Below are 17,958 nucleotides of genomic sequence, written 5' to 3'. Positions count from 1 at the left end.
CACCTCACGCTGGTCCGCGCTGCGCATGCGTGCGCTTTCCCGTGATAGCGCATACCCGCTGATGCGTGCACCCCCTCGCATCGGTATGCGTATTTACGGTAAAGAGTATGTAGTCGTAGCGTGCGACCCAATCGTTACATATTTCCACAATTAACGTAGTTTATAGATCATGGTCCCTTTGATAGATTCTGAAAGTTTGGTTAATATAGAATGTCCCTGAACGGAGGAATCCCTCTTTGTATTGTAGGAAGGGTCTAACAGGAGTCATACAGTAGTGTTTGGTACCCATCGGAAGAGGATTTAAATAGCAATATTCCGGTGTTGGTTTGGAGCGTATTAATCGCTCGTGCGAATAGTTATGGACATAAGGAGTTTATGTCCATTACTATTATTTACTCTTAACTCAGGTATGCGGCGGGAAACCCAGTTTCCCACCCACCTGAGCTGTTTGAAATCGTCACAGCCCACCTGTATGAATTACCCAATGACCTTTTGTTATGATGCGAAGCCGAATTCCTGTGTCCAATGGACGACAAGATTGTAGGGACCATTGGATTGCATTGTGTGTGGAGCATAAAAGACGGGCCTGTGGCATCCAGCTTTCACTTCTCATCAAACGGTTCTCATTGCTGATAATCGGGAAGCTGGATGTCCAGAAGCGCTTGCGATCGCTACCCTTGTGCGTAAGTTTTTCTCCGTGATCATATTGTCTTACTGTGAGCCATTTCTCTCGTCTCTATCTCTCTCTCTCTCTCTACTCTTTCTCTCGTATTTTCCCTTGATTAGATTGTATTGTATTTTATTGTATTTATAGTGTAGTTATTTGGTTAGGAAGTCTCTGTTATATTGTAGTGTATCATTTGTACTGTGATTCTTTTTTTACAAGTATATTAGTTATAATACATTTAATAGGCTTTGGACCCTAAACAAGTATCTGTGTATTTTCTCATAGTGTTAAGTGTTCACAGAGCGTCGGTGACGCTAAAGCAGCTTTGTAGTTAATCAGGTTACACCAGGTTGCACTTACACACTGTCTCTACATAAAGGTATACTGTGTATCTCATTGTTATAGGTATAGATATCAAGGTATAGCGTTGTGAGCGTCTGCGCCGCTGGTGATCTCCTCGTGGTCTCGAGCGTCCGCTACGCCATAGCGAATCGTTACGTTTGCCTGTAGCCAATAGTGTGCCAGACTGTGATCTCTGGGCCGTGAGCGAACGCGACGCTTGAGCGTCTCGCCTACGGCTGAGCGATCGTTACGCAAGTAGCGTACCCTTACGGTACTTCTTACGTAGTCAGCGTATAGTGTTCTTAGACCTCTTAAAGGGATATTTATACGATAAATAGATTCAGCTTTATCAGGAGTCCCCAGCATCCACTAGGACGTTAGAGAAATATACTTTTCAATATTTCTCACGGTTAATTTTCTTATATATCGGCCTTATGTCTAGGAAAAGCCCCCACCCATTTCCACTCACAGCTCTCACTGGCTTTCTGACAGGACACTGCCCCCTGCCATCTCCACTCACAGCTCTCACTGGCTTTCTGGCAGGACTCTGCCCCCTGCCACCTCCTCTCACAGCTCTCACTGGCTTTCTGACAGGACTCTGCCCCCTGCCACCTCCTCTCACTGGCTTTCTGACAGGACTCTGCCACCTCCACTCACAGCTCTCACTGGCTTTCTGACAGGACTCTGCCACCTCCACTAACAGCTCTCACTGGCTTTCTGACAGGACTCTGCCCCCTGCCATCTCCACTCACAGCTCTCACTGGCTTTCTGGCAGGACTCTGCCCCCTGCCACCTCCTCTCACAGCTCTCACTGGCTTTCTGACAGGACTCTGCCCCCTGCCATCTCCACTCACAGCTCTCACTGGCTTTCTGGCAGGACTCTGCCCCCTGCCACCTCCTCTCACAGCTCTCACTGGCTTTCTGACAGGACTCGGCCCCCTGCCACCTCCTCTCACAGCTCTCACTGGCTTTCTGACAGCACTCTGCCCCCTGCCATCTCCACTCGCAGCTCTCAATTGCTTTCTGACAGGACACTGCCCTCTGCCACCTCCCCTCACAGTTCTCACTGGCTGCCTGCCATGTCACAGCCTTCAGTCACCTCCCACCTCCTCTGAAACTACCCCTTGCCACCTTCTCTCGCAGCACTCAGTGGCTGCACCCCCCCCCCCCCCCGTCATTCACAGATCTCACTGGCTGACTGCCAGGTCACAGAGCTCCCTGCCACCTCTACTCACAGCTCTCACTGGCTGCCTGAAAGTACACAACCCCTTACCAGCTCCCATCACAGCTCTCACTGGCGGTCTGCCAGGTCACAGCCTTCTGTCACCTCCCACCTACTCTGAAACTATCCCTTGCTACCTTCTCTTGCAGCTCTCAGTGGCTGCCTGCCCCTGCCATTCACAGATCTCACTGGCTGACTGCCAGGTCACAGCGCTCCCTGCCACCTCTCCGCACAGCTCTCACTGGCTGCCTGAAAGTACACAACCCCTTACCAGCTCCCATCACAGCTCTCACTGGATGCTTTGAAAGTACACTGTCCCCAGCCTCTTCTACCTCCCAGCTGGCACTGACAAGTGGAAAGAGATGGGGGGGGGGGGGGGAGAGGAAGAAAAAAATGAAAAAGATCAGTAACACTTGCCACTACAGCTAGCAGACCCAGCGAATGACAGGTCCATTATACTAGTTTTACATAATTTGAGTCATTGTTGAGAATGTATGGATCTAAGTCTGCAAATGGTATGTTTTCCAAATCCGTTAATCAGGATCAAAAAGATATTGGAGGAGCGGTGGGGGGGGGGGGGGGGATTTTATATAGATACAGTAGACGGATAGAAATGTTTTATTACCCAACACCAGTGGGAGTCAGATGGGCTCCTCTTTCTCATTATATTAGATCTACTATAAGTTAAATAAAATGGCAATAAAGAAACGCTGTAGCTGACTCGGGTATCCTAGGCAAAGCTCCAGACCTGAAGTAGTGATGTAAATGTCATGGATAATAAAGAAGTTGCTATTACCTTAATATTGTTATGGCTTTATGAACATAAGATCCCTGTCTGGCACAACATACTAGAGCGATATTGGCACGATTTTCTGTAACGCATTGTATGCCCGATTGCACACTCCCGCGAGTCACATGCAACATCTTCTGGTCAGCCGTACTACACGGCCAACCAGACGATATCGTGCGGGGCCTGGTGTATTGTAGTGAAGGACAGATGTCGTTCTGTCCTTCATTACATCGGGCAGTGTGTACTTGCCATTTTGCATGGTCCAGTACCACAGGAATTCGTCCGATCATTGGCAAGATTGCCGGCCGGCCAGATGTGTACCCAGGCTTACCGTGTCAACTCCCAGCTACTTTTCCTCCACAAAGGGCGGGGTGTGGATGAGTCATACAATGCTGAATGCTCCTCACTACTGTCCACTCTGGTCACACTCTACTATAAATGACACAGGAAGTTGTGCTAGAAACAGGTAAAACGTGTGCTGCAGAATGCTCGCTGAACGCTTTGACGTGCGCCATTGTGGGAATACGCGGAACGTTTAGCATGTGTTGAACAAATGTGAATCATTGAAAGGGACCAAAAGCACTTTAATAGACTTTGGGGTCGATTCAATTCGGCAATTTATGAATAGCGCCGGGAATTAGCTCCCAACGCTATTCAATTCAGCTCCAGTTAAGTCGGCGATGGCCCGTTCTCGCCAACTAAACAGGTTGAATTGTCGGGAGAACGGGCATTCTCCGACTTAACTCCCCGGCGCGAGGCTGATTCCCGACAGAATCAGCCTCTTGCTGGCCGCGAGGCAGCACTTTTGTCGGGTTTCTTCTCTCATCCCCCGGGGATGAGAGAAGAATTCCCGACAATTGCGGGTAACTAGCAGCTGAATTGAATAGCGTCGGGAGCGAATTCCCGGCGCTATTCATAAGTTGCCGAATTGAATCGACCCCATGGAAATCACATGCAGAGAAATAAGGGACTCTACGGACAATTTACTAATTGAATTACGTGAAAATAAACCTCTGATAATTAGAGAAGACTTTATCTTTAGTAAATCTTAAATAAAATCCTTCCTCCCCCCCATGACTCACTTCCTCTCCCCGATCCCTCTACAGCCAAACTAAAATTAACAGTATCAGGATGGGAAGAGAGTGATCACATTCAGAGACACACGAGAAACGTTTAATATGTTGAACTCGCACCAATTAACAGGCTCCTGGTATTTGCAGTCACATGTGCGACACCGTTCTACCCAACAATTGGGCTATATTTAGAAGGTCTATTCCTGTTTCAGCTATTTGTGTGCGACTCACAACAGCGTGAAGACACAGACGCGTGAACATTCAACTACAGGTTGTGAAATATAAACAAATCTTCTTAAAGAGAAGCACTCGATAGCCTGATGATCCCAGACCCGACGCACATGAACCGCCTCGTTTTACGTCGTATCCCAGTTCATCTGTCCGTGCAAACAGTTGTTATTTTTTTCCATGTAAGTATATAATGGCGTTGTGTTTGTGCAGTTGTACGGCAGTGTGTCTGTATAAATCAGTATTAATGCAGGAAATTGCTAAAGGGGTGCGTGCTACTCCATGTATATAGTAAGAGAATACAGACATCTCGTGTGTGTGAATGTGGTACGGCGCCTGTGGCCCCCGTACGACAAGGGCAAAGCTATGAAACAATGGAAGTCAATCACACATATGGAGAAATATTATATAATAAGCGAGGACCATATAGAAAGCAATGCAAATAATCATAAATGCAGCAGCTGTCTCGTACATAAGAACGCCAATGTGCTGCGTTGGGAGAGATCCACCCGTTCACTCCTGGTTTCTGGTGTACCGGCCACTGGCACACAAATGCCATCGGCAATACCAAGCCACAACCAAAGTTTGAAAAGCATCAATAAGTCATTTGGCCAGATGAAAGTATTTCAGACTACTTCTCATCTGTTGCTAAATAACTTTATCCTGGCACAGTTATACGGTTATATACAGAGCCGGCCCTAACCAATATGATACCCTAGGCAAGATTTTAGCTGGAGCCCCCTAGCACCACCGCTAGTTTCCGCCTCTGACCATGCACCATCTCCCCTCACCCATAGCAGTCCTCATTTTGCTGCTCCTACCTCCTATATTTTAAATAGGAACAGTGCGCAACCCAAAAAGGGGCGCGTTCTTGCTGGGAAGGGGCCTGGCCACACAATACTACCCCCAATTCAAATTACATCACACAGTAGTGCAACTTCATTCACATTTTATCATGCGATAGTGTCCCTAATTCATGTTACATCACACAGTAGTACCGCTTTACCTTATATATGTTACTCCTCACAGTAGTGCCCCTTATTCATATTACATCACACTGAATTGCTCCTTATTTCACATTACATCACACTGAATTGCTCCTTATTCATATTACACCACACCATATTGATTATTATTCACATTAGACCACACAGTAGTGCCCTTTTTATACGTTACACAACACAGTAGAGCACCTTATACACATAATGCCACACATTAGTAATGCATTTATACACTTAATACCACAGAGCAATGCCCCTTACACATAGGACACACATTATTTATGTCCATATAAACATAATGAGGTTTATACAATATGCCAACCTTTATTAATGACCTTATACACATAACGTCCCTTACACATATGCCAAACACTATTGCACAACCAACCTACCCACATACAGAGCTCACACAGCTGCTAACACTGTGACCTCTGCCTCTGCTTGGATACAGATGTGTCCTTATACATCTTGCCTCAATGCGCCATGCAGCAGGAGATGCCTGGCGTGAGTCAGCTGGCAGATCAGCTAACGCTGGGTGCCTTTTTTGCCGAAAATGCATCTTATTTGCATTGCTATGTGGCTAGGATGCACAAGCAGCTTCTGATGATTTAAAGGATATGCAGCATGCCTATATTCTGTGTGCGACTGTGGCTGTATCTGCATATGAAGTGCTACATTACAGTGATTTCCAGGAATACACTGTAACGTAGCATTTTGTATGCAGATGCAGCCGCAATCACACACAGAATATAGGCATGCCGCATGTCATTTTAATTTGCTTATGCCCTAGGTATTTGCCTGGTTTGCCTATGCCTAAGGCCAGCTCTGGTTTTATTTATATTTATATATATATATATATATTATAAAATCATGAAATATCAATATTCAATTCCTTGTCCTGTGCCACAGAGCATTGCTGCGATGCCCTGCTGCACACGTATCAGACAATTACGGTAATGGAGAGTTCCTGGAAAACTTGCAATATCGGCAGATGCAATGAAGTTCGAGTTCAGCGGCTGTGCAGTATGCCGGACGAACTCGGACGTCTTTTTAAAGGGGAAATCATGTACAAGGAATGGTTAAGCCTTGTACACGATTGCCCCTTTAAAAAAAAAAAAACACGCCCGAGTTCGGCCGGCATTCCGCATGTCGGACAAACCCGGATATGCCTTGTAAATGACTGCCCCTTTAAAAAAACATCCAAAAGGTCGACTTGAAAATGTCGACATTATTTTTTTAGGTTTAAGTGTACCGCTTCACTCTATGCTTTTGACCATGTTGACCTAAGGCATGTCAGCCAATAGTGGTCGACCTATTCATGTCGACCTAAAGAGCGGAACCAGTATAAGCACAGGTCTCTACAGCTGTTGGCTCCTGGCTATCAGTCATTCCTGGGTTCCGCACAATCCCAGCATACCGCAGTTACTGTGACACGTTATTATAGAATAGCGCATTATATCCAGGCACGGATACACAGAGCCAGGACCTGTAGCATAAACCAAGGTCAGAAAGGGTTTTAGATACCAGTCATCTATCTGTATTACACGTGTATAACAGCACTGTATTCTCAGCAGGTAAACGGGATGCAGTTGAAATGCCAGGATCCCGGTGTTCAGGATACCGGCGCTGAAATCTCGCCAGCCAACACTGCCGCCAGCTGGAATCCAGGAGCACCAGGCCTATTCCCACTTGTGGGTGTCCACAACACCCATATAGATTCTGTGGCAAGCTCAGCGAGCCCGCCCGCAAGGTGACTCTTAGCGCTCGCCCTGCTACCGGCATTCTGGCGGGAGGGATGCTGCTGACGGGATATTGGCAGCCGGCATCCCGTCCGCCAGCAATTCGTATGTAATCCAGGTAAGCTGCCTTCTGTGTGTTATCCAGCAGGGCTCACAGATGTCTGTGCACCGGCGTCCACGTGCATTTTATAAAGGAGAGTTTTCAGCTATATTTTATTTCATTTATTACACTTTTGCATTTCTCAGTTTGAAGGATCACTAAACAAAATAATTACACATGGTCAGAAATGAACTGTGCGGGTAACATGTATTGCTCACTGTTACCTTGATATTATAATGCAGCTCTGAATAAAACCCCCAATATAAACAGCTGGAAAAGGGTCTTCAAGGGATGTCCTAAAGTAGAAAATGCAGCCTTTAGATTTAATGCGACACTGCGGCTCCCAACCATGGAGGTCATTCCGAGTTGTTCGCTCGCAAGGCGATTTTAGCAGTATTGCACACGCTAAGCCGCCGCCTACTGGGAGTGAATCTTAGCTTCTTAAAATTGCGAACGATGTATTCGCAATATTGCGATTACAAACTTCTTAACAGTTTCAGAGTAGCTTCAGACTTACTCGGCATCTGCGATCAGTTCAGTGCTTGTCGTTCCTGGGTTGACGTCACAAACACTCCCAGCGTTCGCCCAGACACTCCTCCGTTTCTCCAGCCACTCCCGCGTTTTTTCCGGAAACAATAGCGTTTTTTCCCACACGCCCATAAAACGGCCTGTTTCCGCCCAGTAACACCCATTTCCTGTCAATCACATTACGATCGCCGGAGCGAAGAAAAAGCCGTGAGTAAAAATACTATCTTCATTGCAAAATTACTTGGCGCAGTCGCAGTGCGGACATTACGCATGCGCACTAAGCGGAAAATCACTGCGATGCGATGAAATTTACCGAGCGAACGACTCGGAATGAGGGCCCATGTGTAGAAATCAACCAATATAACAATGCAATACTTATACAGCAAGTCTACAAAGCGGTCACTCTAACACTGCCTACTCCGAGCACTTCCTCCCTCCTGACAGGAGAGCAGTGGCAGAGGGGTGAAGGAGAGTGACAGAGGAGAAAGAACTTTATACTAGTTCAGTGGTATACATAGCCTTCATTAAAATTTGTTGTGATAAGTAAATCACTGTCCATCTCATATGGTGTTCCCCTTGTCCAGTCCTGACTGGTCTCCACAAATGCGCAGCTCAGTGCGAAACGCGCTTTAAACAGCGATTTACAAATTCAGCTTCTATCAATCGCAAGGTATATCCCAGGCACGTCTGAAATCTCAAAATGGCTTATATACTGTTCTGTAAGTAGTTCCAATAGTAAATATAACCAAGCCTGCTGTTTAATAACATGCTTCAAGCGTGACCCCAGACCTTACAGTGTGCATCTCCTGCTGGTCCGTTTGTCCCCAGGTCTGAAGTGGGTAGGGACAGGAAAGCTGTAGCTAATCAGATTATTTCCGGATATTCGTGTGCCGATCTGTAGGACGACGTCACCTGGTACCACCGAATGGTACGACCTTCGTACAACTTACTAGTTACATTTTCAAGCTGCCGTTTACTTTCTGCATGCAGTTTGGATGGTTTGTCCAGTTCTCATAAATAGCACCAGTGACCTCCGAAGGCATTGGTTTCCTCTAACCTAGCCAAAGCCAGTCTTGTGAGAACATAGACCGGTGCTACGTCTTTCCAATAACCGTTGCTCTTAAAGGCCCTACACACTGGCAAGTAATTCTGCACGATATGAACGTTCTCGTTCATTAATGAACGAGAACTCGTTCATATCGTGCAGTGTGTAGGCACAAACGATGAACGATGCGCGGCCCCGCGCTTGTTAATCATTGGTGCCCCGTCGCTTGTGCATGTAGGCCAATATGGACGAGATTGTCCACATTAGCATGCAGTGCTATGGAGCCGGGTGACGGGGGGAGTGAAGAAACTTACCTCCCCCCGTCGCCGGGTCGCCCGTTGGCCGTATCCGCCGTTTGGCAGCTCGGTGGCGGATCTGCCAGTGTGTAGGGCCCATTACACATTACTAATAGTGACACAGCAATAACCACATAACGTAACAACTCTCACCGCCTCATCCAACGCACACTCTAAATGCACCATCTAACGCCGATCACATAGACCACCAGTGGCCAAATGCTGGCCTATCGGAAAACACTTGTTGTCAAATCTGCCCAATCACAATGTCCCATGGTTTGCTGCAAGCTACTTGCAGGTGATTGAACCACCTTGGGAGGGGGGTATAAAACTCCAGACACTAACGCTATGTGATGTTCTGGAAAGGCACATCATAACAATTCCCTAGCACCCCATGTCAGCACAGCTGTAACAGGCCAATAACTGCGCAGCCATGGCACATTGCGCCAAACTGAATTCTACAATTAAAACAACTTTAACAAACTTTCACTTTGTTGGAAAAAACCCCAAACAATTTGGTAGAAATTAAAATATATCAAGAGACAAATTTCTATACACACAGATACAAGTTTACCAGTCAGAAGCGAAGAGGCGGGCGTGACGGATACAGCAGGCCAGCGAGAGAGCGCCATAGACACACATTCAGATTTAAGGTCCAACAGATAAGGATTGTACACGCGGCCAAGAAGCATTCACCTGCTTGTACTGCAGAGCGGAGTAGCCCAGTCCACAAACAAGGCAACCCGAAAACACAAAAAGCGTCACACGACCCACTTTATACAGTATGATCGCAGGCTGTGCTATATGGAACGTGGTAAAGATACCAACACCCGTGAAAATGTCGACGTCGGAATACCAACAGAGTCAGGAGACTGACACTGGAATGCTGACAGCTGGCATTCCGATTCCGTAAGTATAGCAGGTAGGTTTGGGGGGGGGGGGGGGGGGGGGTTTAGGTACCACGGAGGGGGGGGGGGGTTAGGTACCACGGAGGAAGGGGGGGGCCGGGGGGGTCCTGTATCCAAAATGCATTAGTTAAGAAGTATTTTTGGACACCAGATGTTTCCATATTTTAGGACTGTATAGCCAAACCTATGGATAGGTCCTTAAGGAATGGATCGTCCCAAAGTATTATGCGGTTTAGGTGACACAGTAGGTACCAGAGGCAGATATGGGCAAGGAATAATAGTAGTCAAAATATAAAAGAGCAAGAAAAATATTCCCAGCCCATTCTTCCCATGGCACAGGCATTTAAGCAAATTCAGTATGTATAAAGAAAAGATAAAGAAAAGCTTAACGTTAGGGGATTCCATTATACTGATAATGCCACAGATCGGCCGGGCACACCTCACGCTGGCGGTACACCTACAGACAGTCACCAAGGGGATGCACAGTACAGAGTTCGGGGTGAGGTGAGAGCCAGGGTATAGTAGTAACCACTTAGATCAGCGATAGGCAATACGACCTGACAAGTGGCTGCACATTAGCTCTGCGGCTCACATTACATTATTACACCAACTAAGTATTCACACAGCCCCGACAGCTGACTAGTGACAAGCCATCGCTACCCATCCAAGACCTGACCCCGGCACACAGGACTGAGAGCACTCTGACATCAGAAAGGGTACAGAGGACCGCAATGTATCTTCTAGGAATCTGGGGCTACCTGACCATGCACAACTAACTAGCGTTCTACACATTTATAAGACGCCAAGGATAAAGCACTCCGTGACCGCTACCATCTCACGGCTGTCATTGCCAGTGTCTGTAATCTTCTTCTTTCTCAGCTTAAACCATTATAGCTCACACAGAGCAGGACTGCCAGACCCCTGTGTAGATGTAGGGCCCATACAGACAGAAGAGGGAATGGGCAGACCATGGTGTAGTGTATATTTACAGGACTACAGCAAGGCCTGGTGGTGTTCTGGTCACCGCAGACTGAATGAAGCCAACGCGCATCTCTGCTGCAGATCACTTAAGGTGCGTACCCACGGAGCGGTGTTAGGCTAATTTCTAAGCAATCTGACTAAATTGCTTAGAAATTAGTTGAACATCGCTCCGTGTAGCGGTGCGGCCCCGCGCGTCGCTATCGCCGGTGCTAGATTGGCCTGCAAGCATAATCTAGCAGGTTGCTCATTTCACCACTGGGTGAAATGAGCGTTCTCCCCGCACCTCGCTCAGCGCATCGCGCCGTGCTGAGCGGGGAGAGAGATGTGTGCTGAGCGGTCTGTGCTAGATCACTCAGCACACATCTCTGGGGAAATCTCCCCGTCAGTACAGCCCATTAGGGTCAGGTGGGAATGGATCAAATCGATTCATTCAGTTATGCAACTATAGTCAAACAAATGTCAACTTAATCCTTTTTCTGACTTCATACAAGAAACGCAGTCTGTAAAACTCAAGCAATCTTTCATAGACCATCAAAAAAACAAAAGCCACCAATAATGCAGTTAGTAGCGCACTCTGATGCTTTTAACGGTAGCGCTAATCCAGCTTCAAAAGCGCCCAAGTCTAATTTTTATACTATATATATATATATATATATATATCTATCTATATATATATCTATCTATATATCTATATATCTATATATATATATATATATATATATATATATAGTTATTTATTATCATAGCTATAAGACACTTTGGGGTTTATTTACTACGCCTTGAATGGAGATAAGGGGCAGATGTATTAATAAGCCTGGATAAGTGATAAAGCTGTGATAAGTGGAAGGTGATAACGCACCAGCCAGTCAGCTCCTAACTGTCAATTTACATATTGGAGCTGATTGGCTGGTGCGTTATCACCTTGCACTTATCACTGCTTTATCACTTCTCCAGGCTTAATACATTTGCCTCCAAAGTAGCAGCCAATCAGCTCCTACCTGCCATGTCACGGGCTGGTTTGAAAAATGACAGTTAGGAAGTGGTTAGCCGGTGCTTTATCTCCATCCAATCTGCTCATGCTCAAGCGCTGAGAACGCCCGATGACAGGGTCATAACGTAAATCAACTGTTGAGAATGTCCACTAAGAGCTTGGGATACTGTTACTGGGGCCGCCACGTAGGTCATATATAAAGCAGCGGATGTAATCACTCTACCTTGAAATCATTAATTTCAGACAGGAAATCTAAGAGCACGTCACGCTGATTAAAGCATTTTTTTAAATACATTGCGAAAAAGCTCAGACGTGTCCTCTGTTTAAAACCCATTATGGGGTACATTCAATTGCTGTCGAAACTGCCGTCTTGTCGGAAAGACGTCAGTTTTCGACTTTTTCGAGTCGGAAGGGGTTCCGACCTATTTAATCCCCAGGTTTTTTCCCCGACAAATTGGGGAATTCAACTTGTCGGAGAGCACGTGGATCCGTGGAATAGCCGCCGATCCGCGTGCTTCTGTCAGTAACGGGACCATATTCGATAGGTTTTGGTCCCGTTTCCGACAATCTCAATCCGACTTTAAAGAAAGTCGGATTGAGGTGAGGAGATGGGGGAGCGGGGCAGGCAGCTACCTTATGCCGGGCGTCCCCCGGCCAGGCACCTCTCCCCAGCCGGCTCTGGGCTACACGGCTGAGTGCCGTGATGTGCTGCTTCCTCCAGCAGTTCCCTGTGATGTTAGACACGGGGAGCTGCTGACAGCAGCAGCATGAACGCCGGCCAAATCAGACAGTCGGATTTGGCCACTCAATTGAATAGGGCTTGTCGGATCCATTCTGACAAATGCATGTCGGAATGGATCCGACAGTAATTGAATATACCCGGTCACATGGTGCCTTGTGAGTGTTTAGCTTTTCCAGATGTGAAAAAAAAAAAAAAAGCTTCAGACACTGGAAAAGCTCCGGCATGAATGATATCCTCACACGTCTATGTTCCGCCTTCAACCATTAAGCAGACATGTTTTCAGGTTGTCTGACACCGTGAAAAGGCAGAGCGTGTTTATTAGTACATATGGATGGAGACATTGAGGCACACTTTGAATATTAGGGCTACAGAATGAATAAACCACATTTACCTGTATGCATCGTCTTCTTTCAAGTCTCATATCCTGTGAATGGAGGGGAGAGTCCAGCAGGAAACCGCAATGCTGGAAAAGAGAACAGTACATCACGGTCATTATCGTCATCTGCGCCCTAAACGATTATTTCCCAGATCTGGGACAACTATTACAAAGTTTGATTGTTTACCTACAATGACACTGTGCATGCGTGCAAGTAAGGCTGGCAAACAATAGAATGTACTTTCCATGAACTTGATAAACATACAAATCATTTTGCTTTGTCAATTTCAATTTGTGTGAATGGTAGAGTTCACAGAACGAGATGGGCTGCCCTCGGCTGAAGCTGTCCTCTTACAGGGATACAGTCAAGTCAGTTACGGTCTAGACAGGATCTGATACCAGCACCTTATTGCCTGCAAACCCCCAAATATATCAGCGCCTAACGCTACTTATAAGACACTGGAAGCACGCACAAGGGACTAGTGGGAAATTCCACAACATTTCCACTACGAAGCGGTTACAGCAATAAGAAGGGTGGTTGGATATTTGTCCATCTCCCAGGCTCCTTATTCCATAGCTCTAAGTCAGTGGTGAATAAGGATAACACATAGGGGGGTATTCAATTAGCCGCAAAATAGCGGCACCATTTTGCGCAAATTTTTCGCGTGGCAGTCGGACGTAAATTGCAGTGAAAACGGATTTTTGCGGGTATGTGCGCACCCGTTTTTCGACCTATTCAATTCCAAACGTGTTTCACACAAAAATTCTTGCAGTGAAAAGTGAAGGTGAAAATGGGGAAATCAGCCTATACCCTAAAAAATGCTTAACTAACATAGGATAACAGGAGAGAAGTTTATTAGAGATCACATAAAAAAGTTTTTGGGGACTTAAAGTGTGTGAAATGGATGTTATATGCATTTTTTTTTAAGATGAAAACAAATTATAGAAAGCTTTTTTGTGCAAAATAAATGCGCTCATTAAATTTGGGATACATGGAAATGGCTATAAGTATATATTTGGTTCATTTTAGAGTACTTAAAAAAAAAAAAAAAAGGGAAACAGACCAATTACTCCCACCTGCAAGCCTAAAAACACCCGTCCCACACCATGAACCCTAGTATCCATCACTTTGAACTTTTTCACCCCAAAAATTACATGTTATTATTGGGAAAGTAAAAATAATTAAAAACTGCAACGTGCCAAATTAGTCCTTAAACGGGGGTGTCCCAGGGGTTCTGTACCATAGCCAAACATTTTTAGCTTAAAATAGGGATTTTTTTCCCCAACTTTTCACCTGCTCAGAGTAGGTGAAGTGAAATTTGCGAAAAAATGTTCACCAATAAATTTTCCTGGATAATTCAATAGACTGTAATCGCAATTTGCGGGAAGAGTCAGTTTTTTGCATGAAATGTCCGTTATCGTGGCTAATTGAATACCCCTTTAAGAAATTGTTTAAATCACTGTTCATGCAACTACCATTTTATATAGTATGTGTTACCTAGAAGACTAATCACTTGGACCCATGAAACATTAGCCACCTTCGCAATGACCCCTACTCTTTTTCACTGCAGACAGTGCAGAGTGATACAAGATAGGATTCTTCCAATATAAACAGCTTCTGTAATATGTGTCTCCTCTCTTATTGGCTGCCTCCAGTGTGTGTAGGTGGCAGGTCCACTGTGACGAACACTGTGGTGGTCTGTTTAGGCGCAACATGCGCAATGTGCATGAGCACCCAAAACAAATTGAATTGTGAAAATTGTTTGGGCATCTAAACAGTCCCAAAACAATTGAATCAGCCCCCAGAATTCAATTGCATCGCACTCGATCTCCCAACTAACGTGACGGGAGTTCGTAGGGTGAGATTCAATTGATCGTTTTTAGCGCGACTATCACACCCATAGGTCGTGTTTAGCTGCGTAAAGTGGCTAATCCTGATCAAACTATTGGGTGTGATGCGAAAAGTCCCGTTTGGGCGCAGTAACAGGTCACTTTTTGTGCATTTCAGCTCGCCACCCCCTGGGGCAGACAGCTTGCACACAGTACTGGGCAGACACTTTCCAGTGTAATGTCAGGTTAATATTGAACAGTGCATTTTATCTTCATGGTTTGCATATGCGAATTCTAAATGTTGGGAGTTAGTGACCGTTTAATCGATATACCCTAAGTCAGTGCTGGGAAGTCTGCCAGGATGTGCATTACAGGGGTAATTGGCGGATGGTATGGCCAAATTACCATATTGGGAACCCAGACAACAAACAAAACATTAAGCCCATTCAGTTTGTACAAAAAGTTACACTACATAATCAGCATAAACAGCAATATACACCTTGGGGGTCGATTCAATTCAGTGCGAATTGAATAGCGTCGGGAAGTCGGAGCAATGCTGTTTGCACAGCGCTAGAGAACAATACAGCATTGACGCCCTAGTTTTGTCGGAGATAACATCTCACCGAATTGAATAGCTCCGGGTGCTCCCTCCTGGTGTTATTTAGTTGTCGCTCAATTGAATCGAACTCCAAAAGAGGTCCATCACCACCACTATATGGAGCAGTGTATACCGAGAGCTTGGCATCACTCTAATACACTATCATTCCCAGTATGTACAATAGGGCCCATTACAATACAAGCAGCGTATACAAGCAGCTTACACAGAGTGTACTGGTGTGGATTAATTGATCGACAATGTCTAGGTAGACAATCAATAGGTTGACACCACATGGTCGATATGCATTAAGTCGAGAGTATCAAAAGGTCGACAAATGAATGAAAACTGTTGAGACAAAAACGGTTGACACCTTTTTTTTGTTCTATTATCAGTTAATCCTCACCCTATCTAGTGCCCAACCCAAACCGTCCTCTCCCGCAGCCTAACTCTACCAATCCTCCTTGGTGCCTAACACTAACCTCCAACAGCCTAAGCCTCCCCCTACTGCCTAACCCTAACCGTCCTCTACTGTAGTCTAACCCTAACCCTAGTGCCTAACTCTAACCGTGCCGTCCAGCAGCCTAACCCTAATCCTCCCCCTAGTGCCTTACCGTAACCACTCTCTCCCGTAGCCTAACCCTACCCCTAATGCGCAACCTTAACCATCCCCTCCCGCAGCCTAACCCTAAAGCTCCCCCTAGTGTCCAACCCTAACCTCCCCTCCCGCAGCCTAATCCTAACCCTTCCCCCTCTCCCTCAGTCTAACCCAACCCTTAGTACCAAACTAACCATCCCCTTCCCTTCCCTAGCCTAACCCTCCCCCTAGTGTCCAACCCTAAACTATCCCCCTTGGTGGCTAACTCTAAAAATGCCCTCCGGCAGCCTAAACCTAATCGTCCCCTCCCACACCCGACTCTAACCCTAACCCTCTCCTCCTGCTCAACAACCCTCCCCTCCTGCAGCCTAACCATAACCGTACCCCATGATGCCCAACTCTAACCGTGTCCTCCGGCAGCCTAACCCTACCCCCCTCCCCCCTCCACCCAACCACCATCACCTCTACTGTCCAACCCTAACAATTTTGAAAAAACACGTGTTGACCTGTTGAATCTGTCAACCGTAAGCATGTCGACCTAGACATTGACGATCTTCCAATCGGATACCTACAATACATAAAACATTTAGGGCGGAATTCAATTGTTTTTCAGCTGGCAGCCAGTAGATGGCGCCCACACAGAGTTATTCAATTGTAGCTCCGTTCAGACATGATGGCATGCCGATGCATGTCAGCTCGCACCCACCCACCACCCCCAGGGGGACTGGCAGGCTGAAATAAGTAACCCTTTTGGGCGCCCAAACTTTTCGCGATCACGCCCAGCACTTTGATCGGTTTAGCTTTACACAACTAAATCTGACTTCTGTGGGCGTAAATGATATCCCTTTTCCACCACTAAGCACGGGTCACAGCCGGGAGCCTGACACGGGTGCTACCCGGCTGCGGCCCGTGCTCAGCCCCCTTTCCCACTGCGCTCACCAACGCGGCATATTGCTGGGTTGGTGACGCTGCTAGCGACGCGGCAGGGGCGGCCCTGGGAGATCACATGATCTCCCAGCGCCGCCCTTCCATAGACTGAACGGGAGCCGTGTCGCATCGACATGGCTTCCATTTACACTGCACAGCTTACCGAGTTGAACTCGTGTTCAACCCAGTAAGCTACCCGGGTAGGATTCCCGGAACACTTGATCCGGGTTGACCCTTTTCCACTAGCAAAAAACACGGGTATATGCGCGCCCCCGTGCATTTACCAGTGTTTTTTGAGCTAGTGGAAAAGGGGTATAAGAGATACAATTGAGTATCGCCCCCACGATCACCTGTCACTTTACACGGGCGCGAAAATCTATAAAATATAACCCACAGCAGCTAAAAACATTATTATACAAGCAGCAGATACGGTATGCCAGAAGTAGCACGGTATCCGGTCACATGGTTAACATTTACAATATCGACACTGTTCACGTTGATAGGCCCCAGGTCGACATCCTTGGAATGTCAGCAAGTTCACAATGTCGACATAGTAGCACATAATTGACTATAACATGCTAAACAAGAAAACAACAATTACTGTATATGAAAGCTAGGAGTCCAGGACACCCCACTAGCTGCACATGGAATATGCCATTGCTACAAAATTACAGCCAAGTTTACATATAATTTAAAACAAGAGACAATGTGGCAGATGCCCATATACACTGCAGAAGCGCATATAGTTGAAAACATCTCTAGGATGTATCCTGCTCTGCGACCGTGTCATGCACCAGATCTACTTACAGCACAGCAAGTCAGGAGCACAAGAAAAGTTCTCAAACATCGGTTTACACTGTGAATAACAAGTTCTCTATTCGGTCTGATTCAAACAAAAACAACATCTGTAATACAGCCGGTAGAACGCTCCTTCTCACTGGAAGTACAAATACGGAATCCTGAAATGCGGTGACACAAC

The 17,958-nt window shown here is 46.3% G+C and overlaps 1 protein-coding gene across 3 annotated transcripts in view; it reads right to left on the bottom strand.

Annotated features, from left to right (window-relative positions):
• DYRK1A (dual specificity tyrosine phosphorylation regulated kinase 1A) overlaps positions 1-17,958 on the bottom strand; it is a 155,607-nt gene that overhangs the window by 50,897 nt on the left and 86,752 nt on the right. For all 3 annotated transcript variants that reach the window (XM_063956566.1, XM_063956567.1, XM_063956568.1), the window contains exon 2: positions 13,045-13,116. In XM_063956566.1, coding sequence (XP_063812636.1) covers positions 13,045-13,054 — 10 coding nt within the window. In that variant the 5' untranslated portion in view covers positions 13,055-13,116. The remainder of the gene's footprint in view (positions 1-13,044; positions 13,117-17,958) is intronic.

Source organism: Pseudophryne corroboree, chromosome 2 (assembly GCF_028390025.1).
Source record: "Pseudophryne corroboree isolate aPseCor3 chromosome 2, aPseCor3.hap2, whole genome shotgun sequence".
In the NCBI taxonomy this organism is placed as follows: Eukaryota; Metazoa; Chordata; class Amphibia; order Anura; family Myobatrachidae; genus Pseudophryne; species Pseudophryne corroboree.
Note: the sequence above shows the minus strand (reverse complement) of the source record. Positions and strands in the feature narration are given on the sequence as shown.